Source organism: Sorex araneus, chromosome 3, assembly GCF_027595985.1.
Source record: "Sorex araneus isolate mSorAra2 chromosome 3, mSorAra2.pri, whole genome shotgun sequence".
NCBI classification, from domain to species: Eukaryota; Metazoa; Chordata; class Mammalia; order Eulipotyphla; family Soricidae; genus Sorex; species Sorex araneus.
In genome coordinates, this window is record NC_073304.1 from 80,270,909 (window position 1) to 80,291,387 (window position 20,479).

The 20,479-nt window shown below is 43.8% G+C and overlaps 1 protein-coding gene across 3 annotated transcripts; it reads right to left on the bottom strand.

Moving 5' to 3' along the window:
- Positions 1–8,741: 8,741 nt before the first annotated feature.
- On the bottom strand, positions 8,742–14,176 carry ACTC1 (actin alpha cardiac muscle 1). 3 transcript variants are annotated; one of them, XM_055131188.1, is made up of 7 exons: positions 14,019–14,176; positions 13,343–13,500; positions 11,865–12,189; positions 10,992–11,153; positions 10,657–10,848; positions 9,719–9,900; positions 8,742–9,026 (listed from the first exon to the last, which is right to left on the bottom strand). In XM_055131188.1, exons 2-7 carry the CDS (start codon positions 13,469–13,471, stop codon positions 8,883–8,885), a joined length of 1,134 nt encoding a protein of 377 aa, XP_054987163.1. In that variant the 5' UTR covers positions 13,472–13,500; positions 14,019–14,176; the 3' UTR covers positions 8,742–8,882. The 3 variants fall into 3 exon arrangements, with proteins under 3 accessions (XP_054987163.1, XP_054987164.1, XP_054987166.1); XM_055131189.1 differs by having other exon boundaries at positions 14,023–14,051; XM_055131191.1 differs by lacking the exon at positions 14,019–14,176 and adding an exon at positions 13,599–13,617.
- Positions 14,177–20,479: the final 6,303 nt, after the last annotated feature.

Consider the following 20,479-nt stretch of genomic DNA (forward strand, 5'->3'; position numbering starts at 1 on the left):
TGATGAAACAGTCGGAAGGGACCAGGGCAATCATAGTGCTTCACTGAGATCATTTTCAGTTGGGTATGGGGATGGCAGGCTGCTGCTTCTTCTAATACTGTGATGATCCAGATTGACAGCACCGTCAATTCAACAGATGAGTATTGCAGGTGATTGTTCATTCCATATATTGTGTTATACAGTCTCTTTAAGTTTGGGTATATATTTTATTTTTTCAAACCTCCCTATTAAGATTTATATTTGGAGTTAACACTTATCAAGTTTTTCCTGCTGAATCCCTTCTCCCTACCAACCTACGGTTTTCTTTTTAAAAACTGGAATCCTCATACTATATTTCAGTGATGTAACTAGCTTCCTTTTATATATTAAAATCAAACCAGTTATTATAACACAATGGAATTGACACTCCAGGGGAATGGGTATAAAGGGAACATGGCTACCCTTGACTGTACTATCTGAACAGTTTTAAAAATAAGATCCTTCAACTTGAGAGGAGGCCTGAAGCAGAATGAAAAGTGCTTCCTACACGAAGAATTCAGGAAAACTATTTAGAGTTTTTTAAAAGGCCTTGTAATGGAAGGCCCTAGTAATTATTAATTACACCTTTTAAACCCTATATCATGGAGTCACATATTCCTTACTGCTTGAAGCTATTTAGGTCAGTTTCTCTTCTGGCAGACGAAGGAGAATCTAACTGTAAATGCATTTGCAGTTTATCTTTGTTAAGTCTTTGGGCTATTGAGTCATTTGACTAGTCTCTGCTCACTCAATTATTCTGGATTAAAATGTCAAAATTTACCTTTGTTAGGTATCATCTCAGTACCCCAAAGGAACTGTCATCAGTGTAAAACAGATACTCTCAAGTCAAATCCAAACTCCCATACTTACCTCTTAGTCTGTCCATGATAGATATACACATCTGATGTATGGTGGACACTGTATATTACAGAATATATAGAGATATTATCTACATATGCTATATGTTATATTCAGTATAAATATATGTAAACATAAAAGTATTAATAAAAATTACTATAAGCATTCCTTAAATTCTTTCTATGTTCCCAAGCCTGAACATAGTACAGACTTTTTCATGTTTAATCCTCTTAGTGATCTTGTTGAACAGAATTACCAGTTTGTGCTTTTTAGGTAAGAACACAATCCACCTGTGTTTCCAAACACCTTCTCTCGTCTTTATCCTTCTGGGTCCCAATTGATTGCCTCATTGTACTCCTCCTGCTTTAGTTAGGCTTCCCCACTGTCAACTCTGCCCCCAACTCACGCTCGGCCCATTCAATCTGTTCCTTTTCTCACTGCAAGTCCTTAATATATTTTATTCCCAGTGCAAACTCATTCTTTGGGTGATGCACACTTCCATTATTGGACAGGAACTGCCATTGAATTTCCTTGAAAACATGGAGTTCACTAATGTTAGCAAACTGGGCAGGCTACATGACTCCACTTCTTCATGCCTGCATGTCTCAATGCTCAGCAAAACCTGCCATTACTGCTTATGAAACTTATCTCAACTCTCTTCATGCTTTTCTCCATCTCATGGCTTCGGACTGATGCAGGCAACAGCATCTCCTACATGATTCATTACTTCACCAGTCCAAACCACATGTGGTACCAAGAATGATTTTTTATAACATAGGTGTTAGAGACTGAGGAAACAGCTCGATAACAATAAAATATTGGTAGAGCCCATGTATGAGGCCCCAGGTTCTGTGCTTGGTGGACCATAAAGTGTTAGTTAGTCCACCTGGGGTTGACCGTGTGCAAGGCAAATGCCTTAATCCTTCTATGTTTCTAAGCCAGTATGTTTAGACATGTTGAGTGGTAGAATAATTTTTTCTTGTTATTGTTTTGATGGAGCAATAGCACAGCAGGTAGGGCGTTTGTGTTGCACATGGCCAACCTGGGTTCGATTCCGCTGCCCCTCTAGGAGAGCCCTGGAAAAGTACCGAGAGTATCTCACCTGCACAGCAGAACCTGGCAAGCTACCTATGGCATATTCGATATGTCAAAAACAGTAACAACAAGTCTCACAATGGAGACGTTACTGATGCCTGCTCAAGCAAATTGATGAGCAATGGAATGACAGTGACAGTGACAGATTGCTTTGATAGCTACATTTAAAAAAATCTATTACAATGGTCTTGACATATATGGTCATGGTGCAGTTACCTCACTTCACCACCATCAGAGCCCCAAAACCCCTACCAATGTTCCTGTGTCACATCCTGTCCACCTAGAATAATGTTTTAGTGGACCAACTAATGCTCTGACTCTATACCCTATGTACACTTACTTAAAACTATCAGACATTGGACTGATAACATAATACAGGAGTTAATGTACTTGTTTTGTTAGCAGCAGACACAGGTTAGATCCCCAGTACCACAGATATTCCCCTGAGCACCACCAGAAGCAATCCTTGAACACAGAGCCAAGAGTCATCCCTGAGTGTGACCCACAACCCCCCCAAAAAACTAAAAGAAAACCTGTGTGATATCAAAAACCTGTCTGATATCACATGGTAATTATTAATTCATTTGAGTTATATACAAAGCTTTTAATGGAATGATGGCTTGAGTTACTTTCAATTTAAACTTAACGGGGGGTGTCTCAATCAGTTCTCAGAAGGTCTGGGGACCCCCTTAGTGATTGTAGATCAACTGGATTTGCCTCAGTGCAAAGGCTGATACCTATACCATCAGTGCTGGGGGACCTTCAGAGCACACCCAATAATGTTCACAAACATTATTGAATTTAACATGGTCAAGTTCATAGTATGCTGCGAATGTACCCACTACTGTATTATCACCTAGATCCATCTAGTTTCTTCAGTTAAATTTCTGCCAAGAATATAAGTTGTATTGCTGCTGTTTCACCCAAATTCGCTCGTAATAAGGGAATACACACACACGCACATACACACACTCTACCCACAATCTCTAAACATAAGAAATGTGATTAAGCAGTTATGTTTGTTCTTTGAGCTATAACATTTCTTTTTTCTTATTTCTCTGCAGTTTGCAGATTTCTTTGTTTTCTTAACCCATCTTGGCCACCACCTGCTATGTGTCAGTTTCAGAGACCACAAACAACTAACAGTACCATCTGTGCCTCTTAGTAAAAATTAGAGAAAGAGGAAACAATGTCTAATTGGTTGCTGTCCTGTATATGCACTAGTTTTCATGTCAGATACACTCCCCTCTGGTCCTAATAGTTTTGGGGGCCATACATGCATGAAGCAGTCTGCTGAGGGCCACCTCTTGAGAGAGACTACGTGAGAGAAAGATCTGCTTTGTTTAAAAAGGAAAATAGGCAGCCTCACACAAAAGGGCCCCTCTGCTCCTTAAAGACTATGATCCGGGAGGTCTACCAACCCATTTTGGCACCCAGCGGCTTCTTATAGAAATGCATCTAGATTGTGAACTGAGCTACAACCCCATGCCACCTGGGGAGGGGAAAGGATTTTCTCTCTCAAGCCTTTCTTTCTGCGGGGAAGATGGCAGTGGCGGCAGCGGCAGCAGCGGCACGCATGTGGCGTCTGCCATCTTCTAGAACTCACTACCCAGAGGTATGAGTTTGCAGTGACATGGCGTGCAGGAGATCATGGGATGGGGGTGCTACCGGCACACTCTCCGCTCAGATGAGATCTGAAGCAGCCATGCACAAAATGGCCCCTCTGCTCCTTAAAGACTATGATCTGGGAGGTCTTCTAACCTATTTTGGCACCCAGCGGCTTCTAATAGAAATGCATCTAGACTGTGAACTAAGCTAAAATATCAGAAATCCAAAACCGCGTGGCAGTGAGCTCATATAGTCTTCATTCTCAGCAATGGAAAACAAATTATCAAATGATGCCTTTTCAGCAGGTTTGATTGTTAGGGAAAATTCCAAATAATAATAGTGAGTTCTCTGTTGAAATATTGAATGTATTTAAAGTATAGAGAGAATAAAGTGAAGATCATTAGCCACTCAGGTGGGAGAGTGGGTGCGGGAGGGGGGTATATTGGGGTTCTTGGTGGTGGAACATGTGCACTGGTGAAGGGATGGGGGTTTGATCATTATATGATTGAGACTTAAACCTGAAAGCTTTGTAACTTTTTTCATGGTGATTCAATAAAATAAAAATTTAAACTTTTTTTTAAAAAAGGAAAATAAAGGGAAAGAGAATTTCCATGGTTCCTAATGACTTTCTTCCTCTTAGTTCCAATTTCCTGTGAAGTCCCATCCTACTTTTGTCCTCATATTCCTGTATTTATTGTTTAACAAATAAAAAATTGCTCTCCGCTCGCTCGCGCACATGTGCACACACTTGTGCATTTTTTACTCACACCTGAGATAATAGGTGTTAGTCATGGATTACTCCTGACTCAGTGCTCAAGAATTACTCCTGGCAAGTTCAGGGGCCCATATAGGGTGCCAGGTATCACACCCAGGTCAGCTACATCCAAGGGAAAACCCACCCACTATATTATCTTTAGCCTCACAAACTCTCTTCTTAACTTTAGTGTTTTGGTTTTTCTTAACTTGAGTGTTTAAAAATAAAACTGAAGGTGGGGTCCTCAAAAAACAAAAGAAAACTCAAGATCCTAAAGAAGACAAGAGAAATTCAGAGAGAATGAGTATGGCTCTGAGCCAGGGGGCTGAGGGGGCACTAGGACAGTGAATAATATTTCTCCCCTGTCATGTTTGTGTGGGTCCAGTTGATAGGAAAGAACTTAGCTAGAAGACTTGTCTTGTGAGAGCAAATTCTTTTATGCCAACCAGAAACAAACATGCATCTATTCATTCACCCATGCAGAGTCTACTGACATAAAGTAAAGAATGAGCGTCCAGATTATGGAACAGGACTAGGACTAGAGGTGGAGTGAAAGAGCAGAGAGACATAGAAAGAAAATCATCTTCACACTGTCAGTACCCTTGGTCTCTATTGATTGCTCTCACCTGTATCTGTGTGGGAGAACATGTGTTCATATCACACACACACACACACACACACACGCACTTCCTGTTCTGACCATAACTCTTTATCTTCCAATGGAGAAAACTTCCAGGTTGATTTTTTCTTTGACTACTTTTACTTCTTCATACAAATACCCTTTAACTTTTTTCCCTTCTGAGGGGTGTGAGATTTCTGTTTCTTAATTTTCTCCATAGAGAAGCAACTGCAATGTAATGTGAAGTGACATTTACAGTCCATGGCCCAATCCATCCACTTTTCTGGATACAGCCTCTAAAGCCCATGGAAGGAAGGAAGAAAGGAGACAAGGGAGTAAGGAAGGCAGAGAGGAAAATAAACTTTGTTGAAGCATAAATGCCTTGTATTGGGCATTGTTTTATGTCTTAAGTGCATGCTTTTTCCATTCTCATGCCAGCTCTGGGAACATCACATTTTGTTCTGAACTCAAGAGGCTAAGTAATTTATTTAAAGACCACTCAACCAGTCAGTAGTGGAACTAGGATTTGAACATAAATCTTTTTTGCTAAAAGTCTATGCATAACCAACTTTAGGTTAGTGTAACAACAATTAAAAGGTACTGAAATAATTTTTGTTGAATATGAATGTGTTAGCTGGAAGGCTGCTTCATGAGTGGAGGGGAGAAGGCAGATGGAATAGAGAAGGGATCACTAAGAACATGATGGCTGGAGGAACCAGTTGGGATAGGAGATGCATGCCAAAAGTAGATAATGGACCAAACATGATGACCTCTCAGGGTCTGTGTTGAAAGCCATAATGCCCAAAAGAAGAGAGAGAGTATGGGGAATATTGTCTGCCATGGAGGCAGGGGGAGATTGGGAAAGGGGGGTATACCCGGGATATTGGTGGTGGGGAATGTGCACTGGTGGAGGGATGGGTGTTTGATCATTGTGAGATTGTAACCCAAACATGAAAGCTTGTAACTATCTCATGGTGATTCAATAAAATTTTTAAAAAAGACCAAAAAAAAATATGAATGTGTTCTTGGGTGGGGGAATATGTTCTGTCTTTTCTCCAGGAACATAGACTGATACCTTAATTAGCATAGACTACTCCAGAGGAATGCACATAAAGGTCAGATATGTGTCATGATGATAGGAGTTGAAGAGGGATGTCACTGGAAAGTCCAAAATAAAGATCCTAGAGTTCAAGATGCCTGAGAAATGCTCTCTATATGTTAAAGTTAGGTCTTACTTTAAATTTCTCATCTGATGCTTGCTCTATTGCATCCTACCTATTGTCTATTCTAACATTCTATGGTAGTATTTCCTGTTTTTTCATCCTCCAATTTGTATTGATTGACAATTTTGTTAATGATAGAATTTTACACATACAATGTTCTGACACCACACCCACTACCAGAGCATCAGCTTTTCCCAGTGCTCCAAGTTTCCCTCCCAATGATTCCCCACCCCCTACACATCCTGGTAAGCACAGTTAAATACTAACCTCCTGAGGTCTGGAGAGATAGCACACCAGGTACTTGCATGCAGGTGACCCAGGTTCTATTCCATCTCCCCCCCCCAATATGATTCCCTGAGCACAGAGCCAGGAGTGAGCCCCAAGTGCAGAGCCAGAAGTAAGCCCTGAGAACGACCTGGTGTGGCCCTAAAACAAAGCAAACAAACCCATTAACCTCTTAAACAAATTTATTATTTACATTCAACTGCAGAATCCACCTCTTATCTATGATTATTGACACCCCATTTTATTCAGCTTTACTGCAACCTTCCCAAGGGTCTGTTTTTTTTTTTTTACTGCCTCCTTTCCCAAACTCTGATTCCCATGGAGGCTGCAGTAAACAAAGCAGGACAATAAGCAAACAGTGCTGCCCAGAGACAGATGGGTTACTCCAGCTCAACTCGAATGTGCCTCTATTTCCCTACAAGGAAGAAAAACCTACAAGAACACAAGACTGATACTGAGTGTCTTTCTCCTCCCTGTCAACCTTGCCTGCCTCTACTGCATGGAGGTGAAGACTGAAATACAAGGAGCATCTTCTAGGATCAGTCTCCCAGAGACCAAAAGTAAACCTTTACAAGCTCCCCAAGAGCATTTTTCCTGCATCTTCCTAATAGGAGTTTGGTTACCATAGCAACAGCCAAGCTCTCCCTGAAAGAGAGATTCCTGCATAAAGAGTCTAGAAGACCTTAAATTGAATATAAAAAACCTTTGCTATTTTAGGCCTTAAAAAACTCAAAATTTCTTTTCTATACCGAGAAATACTTGTAGTAATTATAGCATCTTATCCAGAAAGTGAATTTGGCTTATTATTTTCTTTTAAACTTTTGGCTTATTTGGCCATAGGGTTCTAAGATCCCTGGGGCCACACTTGGGTCTGGAAAAAAATCTGAATACATTGTGAACAATATACAAAGTTTATCAGTCTTGCTCCCCAGTTTTGAGTGGAGTCATTTCTCTTCTCCAATCTTTCTCTGGGTCTGTTTAATAAAACTCTGAACTGAAAAGTTAGAGACCTCCAACCCTTACAAAATTCTCTTGCTCTCGCTCCTTGGATATGGAGCGTATGCCCTTCTATTCTCTGCCTTTGAAATCTTGCCACTTCCCTGCTCAACACTATTAACCAGGTTTGTGGTAGGTAGAGGGATGGTATGAATAATTCCTCAAGCTTAGCCATACTAAGACATCTCTGGTTTTTTTGTCAGAATGACATGGGAGTATCCTCTTTTGCTCCTAACTTAGTAAATAGTAAATTTTGGGCCATCATGTCCAACAAATGGAAAAATCTTGTTTTATTCCACTCAGGCAACCATTCAAAAAGTACAGTCTGGATGGCTCATCCCATATAAATTTACTTTGGACAGCTCTGTAGGTTGGAAATCTAGATCACAGTGCCAGCGGCAGTGGTTTCTCCTGAAGACTCTTTCCCTAGCTTGCAGACTGCTACTTTCCTGCTTTGTCTCAGGCCTTTTCTCTGTAACGTTACTGGGATTTCTTCCTTTTCTTCTGACAACACCTTACAATCAGATTAGGGTCCAATCTTATGACCTCATTCAACTTTAACTTCCCAAAGATCTATCTCCAAATAGAGTTATATTAGGGGTTAGAGTTTCAACACATCAACTGGGGGAAGGAGACAAAATTCAAACAGGAGTCCAAAGAATTGAAATTTTCAACTTATTTACTTATGGGTTTGTTGTTGTTTTTGACTGGGAGGGGCATGTCTACACCGTGTTCAGGGATCATCCTGTCAGTGCTTGAAAGACCACTATGTGGTGCCAGGACTAAACTGGGGTAGACTAAATGCAAGTTAAGTACTTATCCCTGTACTATCTCTCAAGCCCCTCATTTATTTTTCAAAGTTTTTTTTATTTTCTCATTACCAATCTAAGTGTGTTTTCTGCAAACTTACAAAAATACCTGGAACATGGGCTAAAACAACAATTTCTTGTGTCATGCATATAATTAATTTTAAAAATTGTGCCATCTGATTGCATTTCTTGCATTTTGTGGAGCTAAACCTAATTATTTCAGGCAAAAATGCATTCATGATTTTGTCCCAAAGTGTGAAATCAAAATTTAGTATTAGAACACCTGGTTAAATGTCCCACTGATTCATTAGAAAAAAAATTATGATACTGTTCATGACATCAGAGCTGCCAGTTATTCATTTATGGCCAAACTAAGCAAACACTGGCCTACCTCCTGTCTACTCCCCTCTCCCACCCAAAAAATGAGAGAATTTTATAGGTTGCAAGTCCTGGTCTGTTTATTTATAAAGCAATAAATATTAGAAGCACAAACAAATTGCACGTGTGTAAACAAACTGTACAATGATTGATGAGAGAAGAAGGAAGGTGGTTCAGAAGATTCCATAAAGCATAATACTGTCATCCTGAATGCAAGGTAGACTAAGGGGTAAAGCACCTTAGAAGCATTTGCGGTGGACAATGGATGGGCCTGCCTCATCATACTCCTGCTTGCTAATCCACATCTGCTGGAAGGTGGACAGGGAGGCCAGGATGGAGCCCCCGATCCAAACAGAATACTTACGCTCAGGGGGAGCGATAATCTGCAGAAAAGAGACAAAAACTTCCAATGAATTTTGATGTCCCAAACAACATATTAGTGAGAGTCACCAAAAATATAATAGATGTTGATCACTGTTATGTGAGATATTTTATACTAGAAGCTAAAAAAGCTGAATCTACTTTTATGAATTTTACTTCATGATTTCCATGATCAAAGACTACAATATAGATATCCCCACCTATTTGAACTAGAGTATAATAGGGCAGAAAGCTGAATTCATTGGTGGTGGCTAGTTCAAAAGTCGGTGACATACAAAGAGTTAGGATTTTTTTCCACTCAAAGATTTGTATGTGTATGTACATGTGTGGTTGTGTATGCATGTGCATATGTGTGTGTGCATGTGCATGCATGTGTGCGCATGTGCATGCATGTGTGTGTGTGTGTGTGTGTGTGTGTGTGTGTGTGTTTTGCTGGAATCAAACCCAGGGCAAATCATGTGCTTTATCATTGAACTACATCCCCAGCCCCAAAATATTTATTTTAACCACTGTTTGAAAGTATTTTTAAAGTTTCCAATCTTGGAAAAGTGCTAGAAAAAGTGTTAGAAATGTTCAAAGCTAAAGTTTATTTAGGAAAGCAGAAAGTAAGTGTCAGGGGAAAACAGTTAGAAATGCACTTCTGCTTACAACATTAAGATGTTTCTCAACTCTCCTGCTCAACGAGTCTATTTACCTTAATTTTCATGGTGCTGGGAGCCAGGGCAGTGATTTCCTTTTGCATCCGATCAGCAATACCAGGGTACATGGTGGTACCTCCAGATAAGACATTGTTGGCATACAGATCCTTGCGGATATCAATGTCACACTTCATGATGCTATTGTAAGTTGTTTCATGGATACCTGCAGATTCCATACCTAGGAACAAGTTTAAAACAAAAGCATGGATCACAGTGCACTTAGGCTGGGGAATTAGGGTGGAGGGAAGAGAAAAGGGCTTCTCTTTGTTGGTAAGCCATTGCCATTTGTCTCTGAAACATATGTTTGTCTGTGGACACACTGCAGGGCAACTGTGGAACAGGTGTTTCTCTCACAGTGCTGACAGTTAATCCTCTGGACAAACAACTGTGGTTAGCACCTGTTTGGAGTGAGCATTTGTTGCATTTATCAGGTATAAGATTATATGTTGGAAAAGAATAAGACACATTTTGGGTATCAATATAATTTTAATTTATGGACTAACTTAAAATTCTTGACAATCACTCCTTTATAAAGATGTTTGGTAACAAATAAATTTCCAGTTGTTACTGTGCATAGGACATTTAATGATGAGTGAGTTCATAGGAAAATATAGTGACCCAGTGATGGGACTTAATAGAATAAGTCAGCACTCGAGTAATCATTCCTTTCCTGCAAATAAGGATTACTCACATACTGCCCTGTTTCATACTTTATTTTAACATCAAGTCAGTGCTTCACTATTATCACTTAAAAGCAACAGAACAATGGTAGCTATCACTTTAACAAACCATCAGAGTCTGGAGCTTAGCTGTGTGGTATCCATAGCTATGACTTCTTTTAATTCAGAGACCTCTAATTCTTCTTGATTTTACTGTGGGAGACTCCAAATGGCACAGGAAAAAATGGTACCTCTGCATGGACTCTACAACTCACCAATGAATGAGGGCTGGAAGAGTGTCTCAGGGCAGCGGAAGCGTTCGTTGCCAATAGTGATGACTTGGCCATCGGGCAATTCATAACTCTTCTCCAGGGAGGAGGAAGAGGCAGCTGTAGCCATCTCATTCTCAAAATCCAGGGCAACATAGCACAGCTTCTCTTTAATGTCACGGACAATTTCACGTTCAGCTGCAGAAATGAAAGATAGAGTCAAGCTCTGCAGAATGAAGCAAACTGGGGGGAAATAGGTAGATTTGCTGGAAAAAAGAAATGGCAAACAAGCTGTGGCAGATATCTCATACACACACACACACACACACACACACACTTACCAGTGGTGACAAAGGAATAGCCACGCTCAGTGAGGATCTTCATAAGGTAGTCAGTGAGATCCCGGCCAGCCAGATCTAGACGCATGATGGCATGGGGCAGAGCATAGCCCTCATAGATGGGGACATTGTGAGTTACCCCATCCCCAGAGTCCAGAACAATGCCTGTCAGAAGAAAAAATATAAAAATGAGGCAAATCCCTGAGGACATCTCTGTTTTAGCCATGGCAAAACCCATTTCCAATCTTGGCTAAGAGATAGTAGCACCGGGCATGGATCCAAATCAAATTAGATCCCTTACACATGAAGAATAAAAATGAGTATAATTAATGCTATATTTGAAGTCAGCAACAGCTCATCCTTTTAAATATTATAGTAGAAATATTTCCCTGGGACACTTTCAAACCACTATCCCTCTTAGCCATTAGTACATTATGTAAGCATCCATGAAAGTTTTTCTTTTCTCCTACTTAACTTACACATCTTTCTGTCTTTTTTGAAACAGACTGCAGAAAAAAAAGGGGATTCTCCTTGGAGATGGGGCTAAGGTGCCCATCAGAACACACACCAATGACTCTGTTCCAAGTTGATACATTGTGTGGAGCCTCAATATATGATATATTTAAGTAAGGGAAGGATATTAGGTAAGGGAAGGAAAAATACCACATGTTTTACCTCTCATAGCTGAAGTACTCTTTGAAACTAAGCTAAAGTTTAGTTTGTCACCCTCTGCATCTTAGAACAGATGCCTTCCCCGAAAGTTCTGAGGAAGGTAATCATTCCCTTTTCAACACCCCCCCCAAAAAAAAACTGGTATCAAGGTCAAAGTCTTGGGAATGCCATTCACCAGTGTCTGTTCCCACAGTTCCAACATACCTGTGGTACGGCCAGAAGCGTACAGGGAGAGGACCGCCTGAATGGCCACATACATGGCTGGGACATTGAAAGTCTCGAACATGATCTGGGTCATCTTCTCACGGTTGGCCTTGGGGTTGAGTGGGGCCTCAGTGAGCAGAGTGGGGTGCTCCTCAGGGGCCACCCGGAGCTCATTGTAGAAGGTATGGTGCCAGATCTTCTCCATGTCATCCCAGTTGGTGATGATGCCATGTTCAATGGGGTACTTGAGCGTCAGGATACCTCTCTTGCTCTGGGCCTCATCACCCACATAGGAATCCTTCTGACCCATACCCACCATGACACCCTGTAAGAAGAAATATATGAGGAAATCAAGCTTCTACTTCAACAAGAATGTAATTGATGTCTTATAAATCTACTCTAATTCCACCGTCAAGAATTATTTCATACACACTACAACTAGTAATGGTATGATTTCATGCCAATTTATAAATATCATTTAAAAATAAACCCCACGCGTTTTCCTACACACACACCACCCTCCTCCACCAAAGGAAATGTATAATTCTATTATTTGAATATAATTGGGTGGAGAGAATGAAAAAGTTTTTATTGAAAAAGTAGGACCTTGCCTCATTTATAAAATACCTAGTTTTTAAAATATCGTAATGCCATCATTAAATTATTACGCTCCTTACCCATGTCAACTGGAATATAAATGGCTACATTCTACAGTGACTGAATTAATGACACATTGTATTTCTCCTAAGAAAAGATTTTGACATTCATCAAGTGAACAGAAAAAGATGGGCTGATATGCTATTATCGCCCTGGTGGTGCCAGGCAGCCTGCCCAAGGCGGGAACGCCATCCTTCACCAACCCCGAGCAGGCTCCTCCTGGCAGCCCCTCTGGCCAGGCACGCGGTATTTCTTTTAATAAACAAGGTGGTATGTCACTATCACCATGGCACTTAGTGCCTCTGTCACGTCTGGCTTCTAAAAATGCACCGGCCAGGAAGCAGATAGATTACATCTTTGGGAAACTCTGTACACTGGCTGTGAACAAGAGGGAGGAATGTGGGTTGGGCTCAGGTTCGTTGAGATGTTCAGTTTTGAACAGGACCGAATGGCGAGGCCAAAAAGAAAAGTGCAGCGGTTGGGACTTTAGAGAACGTTGAGGAGTGACGGGAGTTTAGAGAACAGAGAGAAGAGCACTGAGAGGTCAGGAGAGAAGGAGAGCAGCCACCCCCTTTGCACACCCTCCCACCCTCTTAGCTTCCCCGACCTGGACAGCCCTGGCGAGCTGAGTCCCTGGAGAGCAGGGAAAGTCCGCGGTAGGTGAGAGGGGGTGGGGCGCGGTGACCGTCTGGCCTGGGATTTGCGGGAACCCTTTCCCCCCATATGTGATCTAAGAGTTCCTGAGCTGGGTAGGATCGTCCCCACGTGGCTGGGAGCGGTGTGGGGCGGCGCTGGGCGCGCTCTGAGCCGGGGAGGTTTACCTGGTGGCGCGGGCGGCCCACGATGGACGGGAAGACCGCGCGGGGGGCGTCGTCGCCCGCGAAGCCCGCCTTCACTAGCCCGGAGCCGTTGTCGCATACCAGGGCGGTGGTCTCCTCGTCGTCGCACATCTTGGTACAGCTTCAGGGGGTTCTGTAGGCTGGGGAAGAGCAGGGCGGCTCACTGAGTGTCCCCGGAGGAGGAAACTCAGGAGAGTGGGGGCCCGGGAGGATGGGGATACACGGGTCAGGTACTTGCCTCTTGGGGCAGAGAAATAAAGAGGGGTGCGAAGAAGCTGTGGAGGTTGAAAGGGGGGCGTAGAGAAAGGGAAGCGTCTCTCCTGGGCTCACCTGCCTCCGGTGAGAGAGGGGGGCCCCATCCCTTATTAGCAGATTCTCCCAACCCTTTCCAATTTGCCTCTTCACAAACTGGGAACCCACTTGGGCGCCCATGCCCACCCCCATTCCCCGACGCCTGCGCTCCAGCTGGAAGAACAAACAGAGCGAGCATCGAGGTCCCAAACGTCCCGTGGGTAGCCAGAAGCCCCCTTTCCACGCGCTCCTCCCAGGAGAAGGCTGCGAGGCGGGACCGAAGGAGGCAGCACTCCAGGAGAAGTTGGAGTAGAGATTGCAAAGTGGCCCCGAGGGTGCGGGCTGGGGCGCAGGGGCGGGCACTCACTCACTGCGGCGGGGCGCGCTCGGCTCGGCTCGGCTCGGGACGCTGCAGGCGCTGGGTGCGGGCGCGGGCGCGCCGCTTTATAGCTGCCCAGGGACCCGGTCAGCGGCGGCGGCCGGGGGCAGGGGTGGGGGGCCCGCTTGGCCACCTTGCCTTATTTGGTCGCCTTCGCACCACGGTGGAACGCCGAGGCCATTCATGGAGCCAGGGGCAGGGGAGAGGATCAGCCAGGGGGCCCCCAGACCATGTAAGGAAGGGGAGGGGGCAACCAGGGGTGGGGGGATGGCCAAATAGGGAGCTAGGGAGGGGCAGGCGGGGAAGAGTGGTGGGCAGGGGAAGACTGGGTGACGCCAACCCTCCTCCCCCCCTTCCTGGCTGGGGGCGCTCCCTGGGAGTGCTGTGGGCTCCTGTCTCCACAGCCGCGCCAGGCTCAAAGACAATGAGCCACATACATGTGGGAAGACTTGGCGCCCTGCCCTGGGCTGAGGGGTCCTGACAGCTGGGCAGGGCAGCGGGGGAGCGACAGGGCTTCTCATCTTCCAGGATTGCGAGTTGGAGGAGACAACTCTGGCAGTCCTCCTGGGCCCAAAGGGCACCCCGCAGGGCATTGGGAGGCGAGAAAATGGGTCCCTGGGACAGGGCACCCCCTCACCCTCCCATATCAGCCTGGGTGACTTGACTTGAGGGAACTGGCGCAGTGCTCTAGGTCAGAAGGCTGAGATTAACCAAGGCGCGGGAGTCTTGTGTGATTTCAAACGCAAAGTTGCGCTGCTCTGGGCGCCTAGTCAGGTCTTGCTGGGGAAGGGTCTAAGTCCCCGGGCTGCAGAGATGTCACAGAGATCTCCTCCGTGCTCCCTCAATTTACTCCAACTCACACTCTGCTTTTATGCCAGAAAAAAAAAGTATCCCCTGGAACCAGAGTGAAAGGAACAAAGGTCCAAAGCAGAGGGTCCCGGTGCTGTTGCTGGTGAGTCCGGGGTCATCTGCTGACTGGGAACAGAGATCTTTGCTCTAGGAGGAGGCAACAGAAAAGGCAAATATTCTTTCACGAAGATAAGCACAGCAAAGTTTGCCTGCACCAGGAAGGATCAGAAAGGCAGTCTCAGAATCCTCTCCATAGCCACCAACTATTAAATCAAGATCTAGCTTTACCAAAGAGTCCCGTGTATCTATCTACACATGCGGCTATGAGAAGGTTTGCTACAAGTCACGGACAAAAGCTCCTCTGTGTAAGCGATTTAGCAGAAACTTGGGTCTTTGGAGAGGAAAATGGAAAGATGACAGAATAGGGCAGGGAGAGGAGGTGGGGAAAGAAACAGAGACATAAAGAGGACAAAACTCAAGTCTGCCCTGGGGTGCCCTGTATTCTCATTCTTGACTGGCACTTGGTTTTTAATGCTTGTGTTTTTCCTCCCACTCACACCAGCCATAAATAGAAATCTGGGCACAGGCATCCATCTCTAGAGTGGTCTTGGATTGATATGCTGAGGAGGCCCACTGATTAGATACTTGTCCAGACTGGGGAATGCAATGTGAAGCCTTTCCCGCTCCCCTGAGTTCCCCAACCATGTTTGGGTTGGTCTGGAGAAGAAACTGTGGGGACAGCTAGACAGTGAAGCCAGGTGAAGCATCCAGGAGACGATTCTACAATAAAAATGCCAATGAATAGGAAGCCTAGAGCAATTCTGCCTACTCCAAGGGGAGATGTCAAAGAACCAAAGAGGAGGAGAGATGGACCTGGGGTGGCAGCCACACTGTCTCCCAGTTCCACCCCTGCCTTTATCATTTACTGTCCTTTTGATTTGGGACAAGTTCTTAACCTCCCAGAACTCTAAATTTTCTCCTCTGAAAAAAGACACAGTAACTATTTTCAAAGTGGTTATTAACCCCTTTGTTATTGTAATAATTAGGGACAAGATGATATAAAAATTACAAAGCCAATTGTAACTATTACAATGTGGTAATAAGGATACTTCTGTTTTTGAAAAATCAGGTCAGTTTGATTCATTTATGGATTCGACAAATATTTATGGGATAAGAACTGTGCTAGCCACAGGGATACAGTGATAAATAAAACAGCAGGACTCATGCTCCAGGGCAATTTACAGAAAAGTCAGACCGTTATGGTGCATGCCAGGAAGGGAAGAGGAACTGCCAAAGACAGTTCAGAGGAAGACTTACTGAGGAAATATCATATCATTGTTTTTCAAGTAGAGTAGGACTGGAGTTCATGATCACTGGTACCCACGTTTCTACTTGGGATTGTCTGGATACAGAATCCCATGTTCACTGTCATAGGTGCAAGGGGAACTCTTAGAGTGTCTAGCATATCATCAACACCACATTGACTGACCAAGCTCCTTTACAAGCACTCGCAGAGCCCAGGAGTCCACTCCTGCCTTGGGAAAGGGCCTCCTAGGACTAGAGTGTGAATCAGTGGAGGAATAATACCATTTTGATGAAACACCTTTAAGTGTTTTTGAAAAACAGTTTCTTTTTTTGGATTAAAAGCAAAGTGTGTTTTCAAGCAAATTGTTTTATAGTAATCCCCTCCACCATCTATGTTCTTTTCTTTTAATATTTAATTCTATTACTGTTCTATGGCTTCATTGTGAAACTCTGAACCAGGCTGGAGAAATAGTACAGGGGTTAATATGTCTGTCTTTCATGTCGCCAACCTGGGTTCAACCCCTGGCACAGTGCAGGGTCCCCTGAGTCCTGTCAAGAATGATTACTGTGTGTGGTCAGGAGCTAACTCTGAAAATCACCAGGTATGGCTCTAAGACCAATAAAAGAAAGAAAAGGAAAAGAAAGTAAATGCCCCCAAAATCTCTGAACCATATTTACACATTTAAAAAATGTAGTCAGGGACTGATAGTATAGTCAGTGGGGCTAGGGATGTGGCATGATGGCAGAGCACATGACTTTCTTTTTTATTTTTAGGGGTTAATATGCTTCTACCTTTTATTTTTATCTTATTTTTTTTTTCTTTTTGGGTCACACCCGGCGATGCACAGGGGTCACTCCTGGCTCATGCACTCAGGAATCACCCCTGGCGGTGCTCAGGGGACCATATGGGATGCTGGGATTCGAACCCGGGTCGGCCGCGTGCAAGGCAAACGCCCTACCCGCTGTGCTATCGCTCCAGCCCCACTTATTTTATTTTTTAATTTTATTGAATCACCATGAGATAGTTATAAGCTTTCATGTTTGAGTTATAATCTCATAATGATCAAACACTTATCCCTCCACCAGTGCATATTTCCCACCACCAATATCCCCGGTATAACCCCCCTTTCCCACCCTCCCCCTGCCTCCATGGCAGACAATATTCCCCATACTCTCTCTCTCTTCTTTTGAGCATTATGGCCTACAATACAGACACTGAGAGGTCATCATGTTTGGTCCATTATCTACTTTTGGCATGCATCTCCCATCCCAACTAGTTCCTCCAGACATCATTTTCTTAGTGATCCCTTCTCTATTCCATCTGCCTTCTCCCCTCCGCTCATGAAGTAGTCTTTCAGCTATGGGGCAATCCCCCTGGCCCTTGTGTCTACTGTCCTTGGGTGTCAGCCTCATGTGATGTTATTCTATACTCCACAAATGAGAGAGCACATGACTTTCATATGAAAAGTTGTAGATTCAATCCCTGGTACTTTGAAATAATGATAGTTATTAATAATAATCACCATAATAATAATGAAGTAGTCCATGGCACTGATTTTTCACTTGACATTTTTTAGTGATTCATTTAATTTGAATATAAATATATTCATATATAAATAAATATATATAAAATAGCATACTCATGAATTCCATGTGATTGTATATGTTCTAGATTAACAGTTTAGTGTGTTCCAACAAATGGTCAAAGTCATTAGAACTGAAGGTTTTATTTACAGAAGTGAGTTTTCATGGGAGACTGGGAACTTAGAGGAATCCTTGTAACTCTATTGGTGGGGTTAGTGTGAGAATGATGTGCCTGTGAAAAGAAAAACAGCATTATGAACATCATCACTCAACAAAAACAATAAAAATAAAATAAGAGTTAAGTGTGTCCCAGACATTATTTTAGTTTGAAAATGGCGTTAAAATCCACATAGCATGAAGTTAGCATTTGAACCTTTTAGATACATCCAGGTCCATAGTGTTAAGTGCATTCACACCACTGTGGAACCAATCTCCCAATTTCATTTCTAACGCAGATAGTGACTAACTTGATTTCTAAACCTCAGAATGGCATTTTGAGAAAGATTGGTTTATGTCATCTGAAGTAGATCACCTTTGATTCTTTCTGTCCAAGGTCCCATAGATGATCAGCAAACCGAAGAGGATTCAAATCCAGTCAGTTGACCTTGTGAGCCTGTCCCTGACCTCCTAAAGACCTCCCACTCTTCTTGAGCTGTTGCTCTCTTAAAGTGGACCCCTGGAGCCATTGGCAGGGCAACGACTAGGGCTGCCTAGGAGAAATACTCCTTTTCACTTCCATCCTGAAGTAGTGGATCTGAATTCTAAATCAAATCTGAGAGCAAGAAAGGCGGAGGTGGTTCCTCCCAGGCGCCCAGAGCCTTGCTAAATGCCCCAGAGCTGCCAGCATGGCCACAGTCCAGCTTGGCTGACCTTGAGCCTCCCAGTGGGATGGCAAAGCCGGGGCATGTCCCTGGGGCTCTGGAGTGCCAGTGAATCCCTTCTGGGCAGGGACAGACCCTGCGGGAGATGTTCAGGGCAAGTTGCAGGAACAGAAGGAGGGACAGTCCCGCTGCCCTTGCCTGGAGGGAAGCCTGTTTCGTCCACCATCTGCTGGGCTCTGGACCGAGCGGCCTGGCCTCCTCCCGCCACTGGGGGATTAGCAGTCACTTATCTCAGCTGTTCCTCCATTTGGAGGTGTCACCATATTTACAGAGAAGCCAGAAACAGACACAGCCACATATCACCTCCTCCTCGGGAGCCCTCCTGTCTCCTGTTCAGGCTGCTCTGCATTCCTCCACTTAGGACAAAGGGAAAGGCTCTTTGGAGACTAGAACCCAGGTGGAGTGTGCGTGTAAGGGCTAGCCTTTCTAAACATTTCTATTTTCTCCCCCTTCCCATTTGTTCACTCCCCCCCTCCCCGTCCTCTGGCTGGTATCAGTTTTCATTAAAAGAAGAAAGTGACGTGAGTGGGAGGGATACAGAGCCATCACACAGGCGGGCACAGAATTCAATTCCACAGCATGCCTAATCTCTGCTCCCTACTTTGCCATGCTTTCCAGGCAGCCACCAAAGAGATTAACAGGGGAGGGGGATCCTTAAACTTAGCAGATCTGGAAGTGACTGATTTATGACATTTTAGGACCAACTGTGATTTAACCAGTTATTAAGATTTTTAAAAGGAATTCAAAGCTAGGAGGATGGGAGAAAAGAGAACTTAGAAGGGTGATCCATCCTAAGAAAATGATGGCTGGAGGAACCAGTTGGGATGGGAGCTGCATGTTGAAAGTAGAGAATGGACCAAACATGATGACCTCTCAGTGTCTGTGTTGCAAGCTATAATGCCCAAAAGTGGAGAGAGAGTATGGGGAATATTGTCTGCCATGGAGGCAGGGGAAGGGTGGGAAAGGGGGGTATACCCGGGATATTGATGGTGGGAAATGTGCACTGGTGGAGGGATGGGTGTTTGATCATTGTGAGATTGTAACCCAAACATGAAAGCTTGTAACTATCTCATGGTGATTCAATAAAATTTTTAAAATTTTTAAAAAAATGAAAAAGAAGGGTGATCCTTCTAAAGCTTGGAGTCATGAGGATCTAAGATCTTAAGGTCTAATTTTTTGTTCCTTTTGTTTTTGGACCACACCTGGCTGTGAATAGGACTTACTCCTGACTCTGTGCTCAGAGTTTACTTCTGGCCCTATTTAGGAATCCACATGCAGTGACCAGGATTGAAACTAGGGTGGGCTATCTGAAAGGGAAAAGTCTCTAATGTCTACTATCTCTCTGACCCGTCAAGGTCTAATTTTCACTCTCTTCAATTTATACAATTTCCGAAAACCTTTTTCATTCCATAAAAGGACTCCAGCAGGTTTCAGCTTGGAAGGTATTCCTCTTAGCTCAGATCTGGTCTGTTCCTCATACTGGCAGTAAATCTATATATGGAATTTCAGGTTTTGGAGTGCTACCTGGAGTAAGCCTGCCTTTCCCCAACGACTGAATGCAGCAATGCCTGACCTAAGGAGATTCATGCTCGCACAAGTGCTAGAGACCTTGTGTGGGAGGTAAGAGCTGCAAGCTCAGAAATTGTTCTGGTGGCTGCTTTGAATCAACTGCCTAATAGGAAGCCCAGGTGTTTCCCCCGCCCCTTACAAATTAGGCACATAGCTGACAAAATAATAGTAGCTGTGATATTAATCGCTAACATTTACTAAGCACTTACTAAGATCCAGGCTCTATACTGAGACTCTGTATGCATTGCACGACCGAGACGA

Excerpts from the sequence above, each read along its gene's own strand:
- ACTC1 (XM_055131188.1), bottom strand. The coding sequence starts at position 13,471 with ATGTGCGACGACGAGGAGACCACCGCCCTGGTATGCGACAACGGCTCC. Across the intron at positions 10,849-10,991 it reads CTATTCCTTTGTCACCACTG|CTGAACGTGAAATTGTCCGT; the intron begins GTAAGTGTGTGT and ends TCATTTCTGCAG. Across the intron at positions 9,901-10,656 it reads CTTCCAGCCCTCATTCATTG|GTATGGAATCTGCAGGTATC; the intron begins GTGAGTTGTAGA and ends ACTTGTTCCTAG.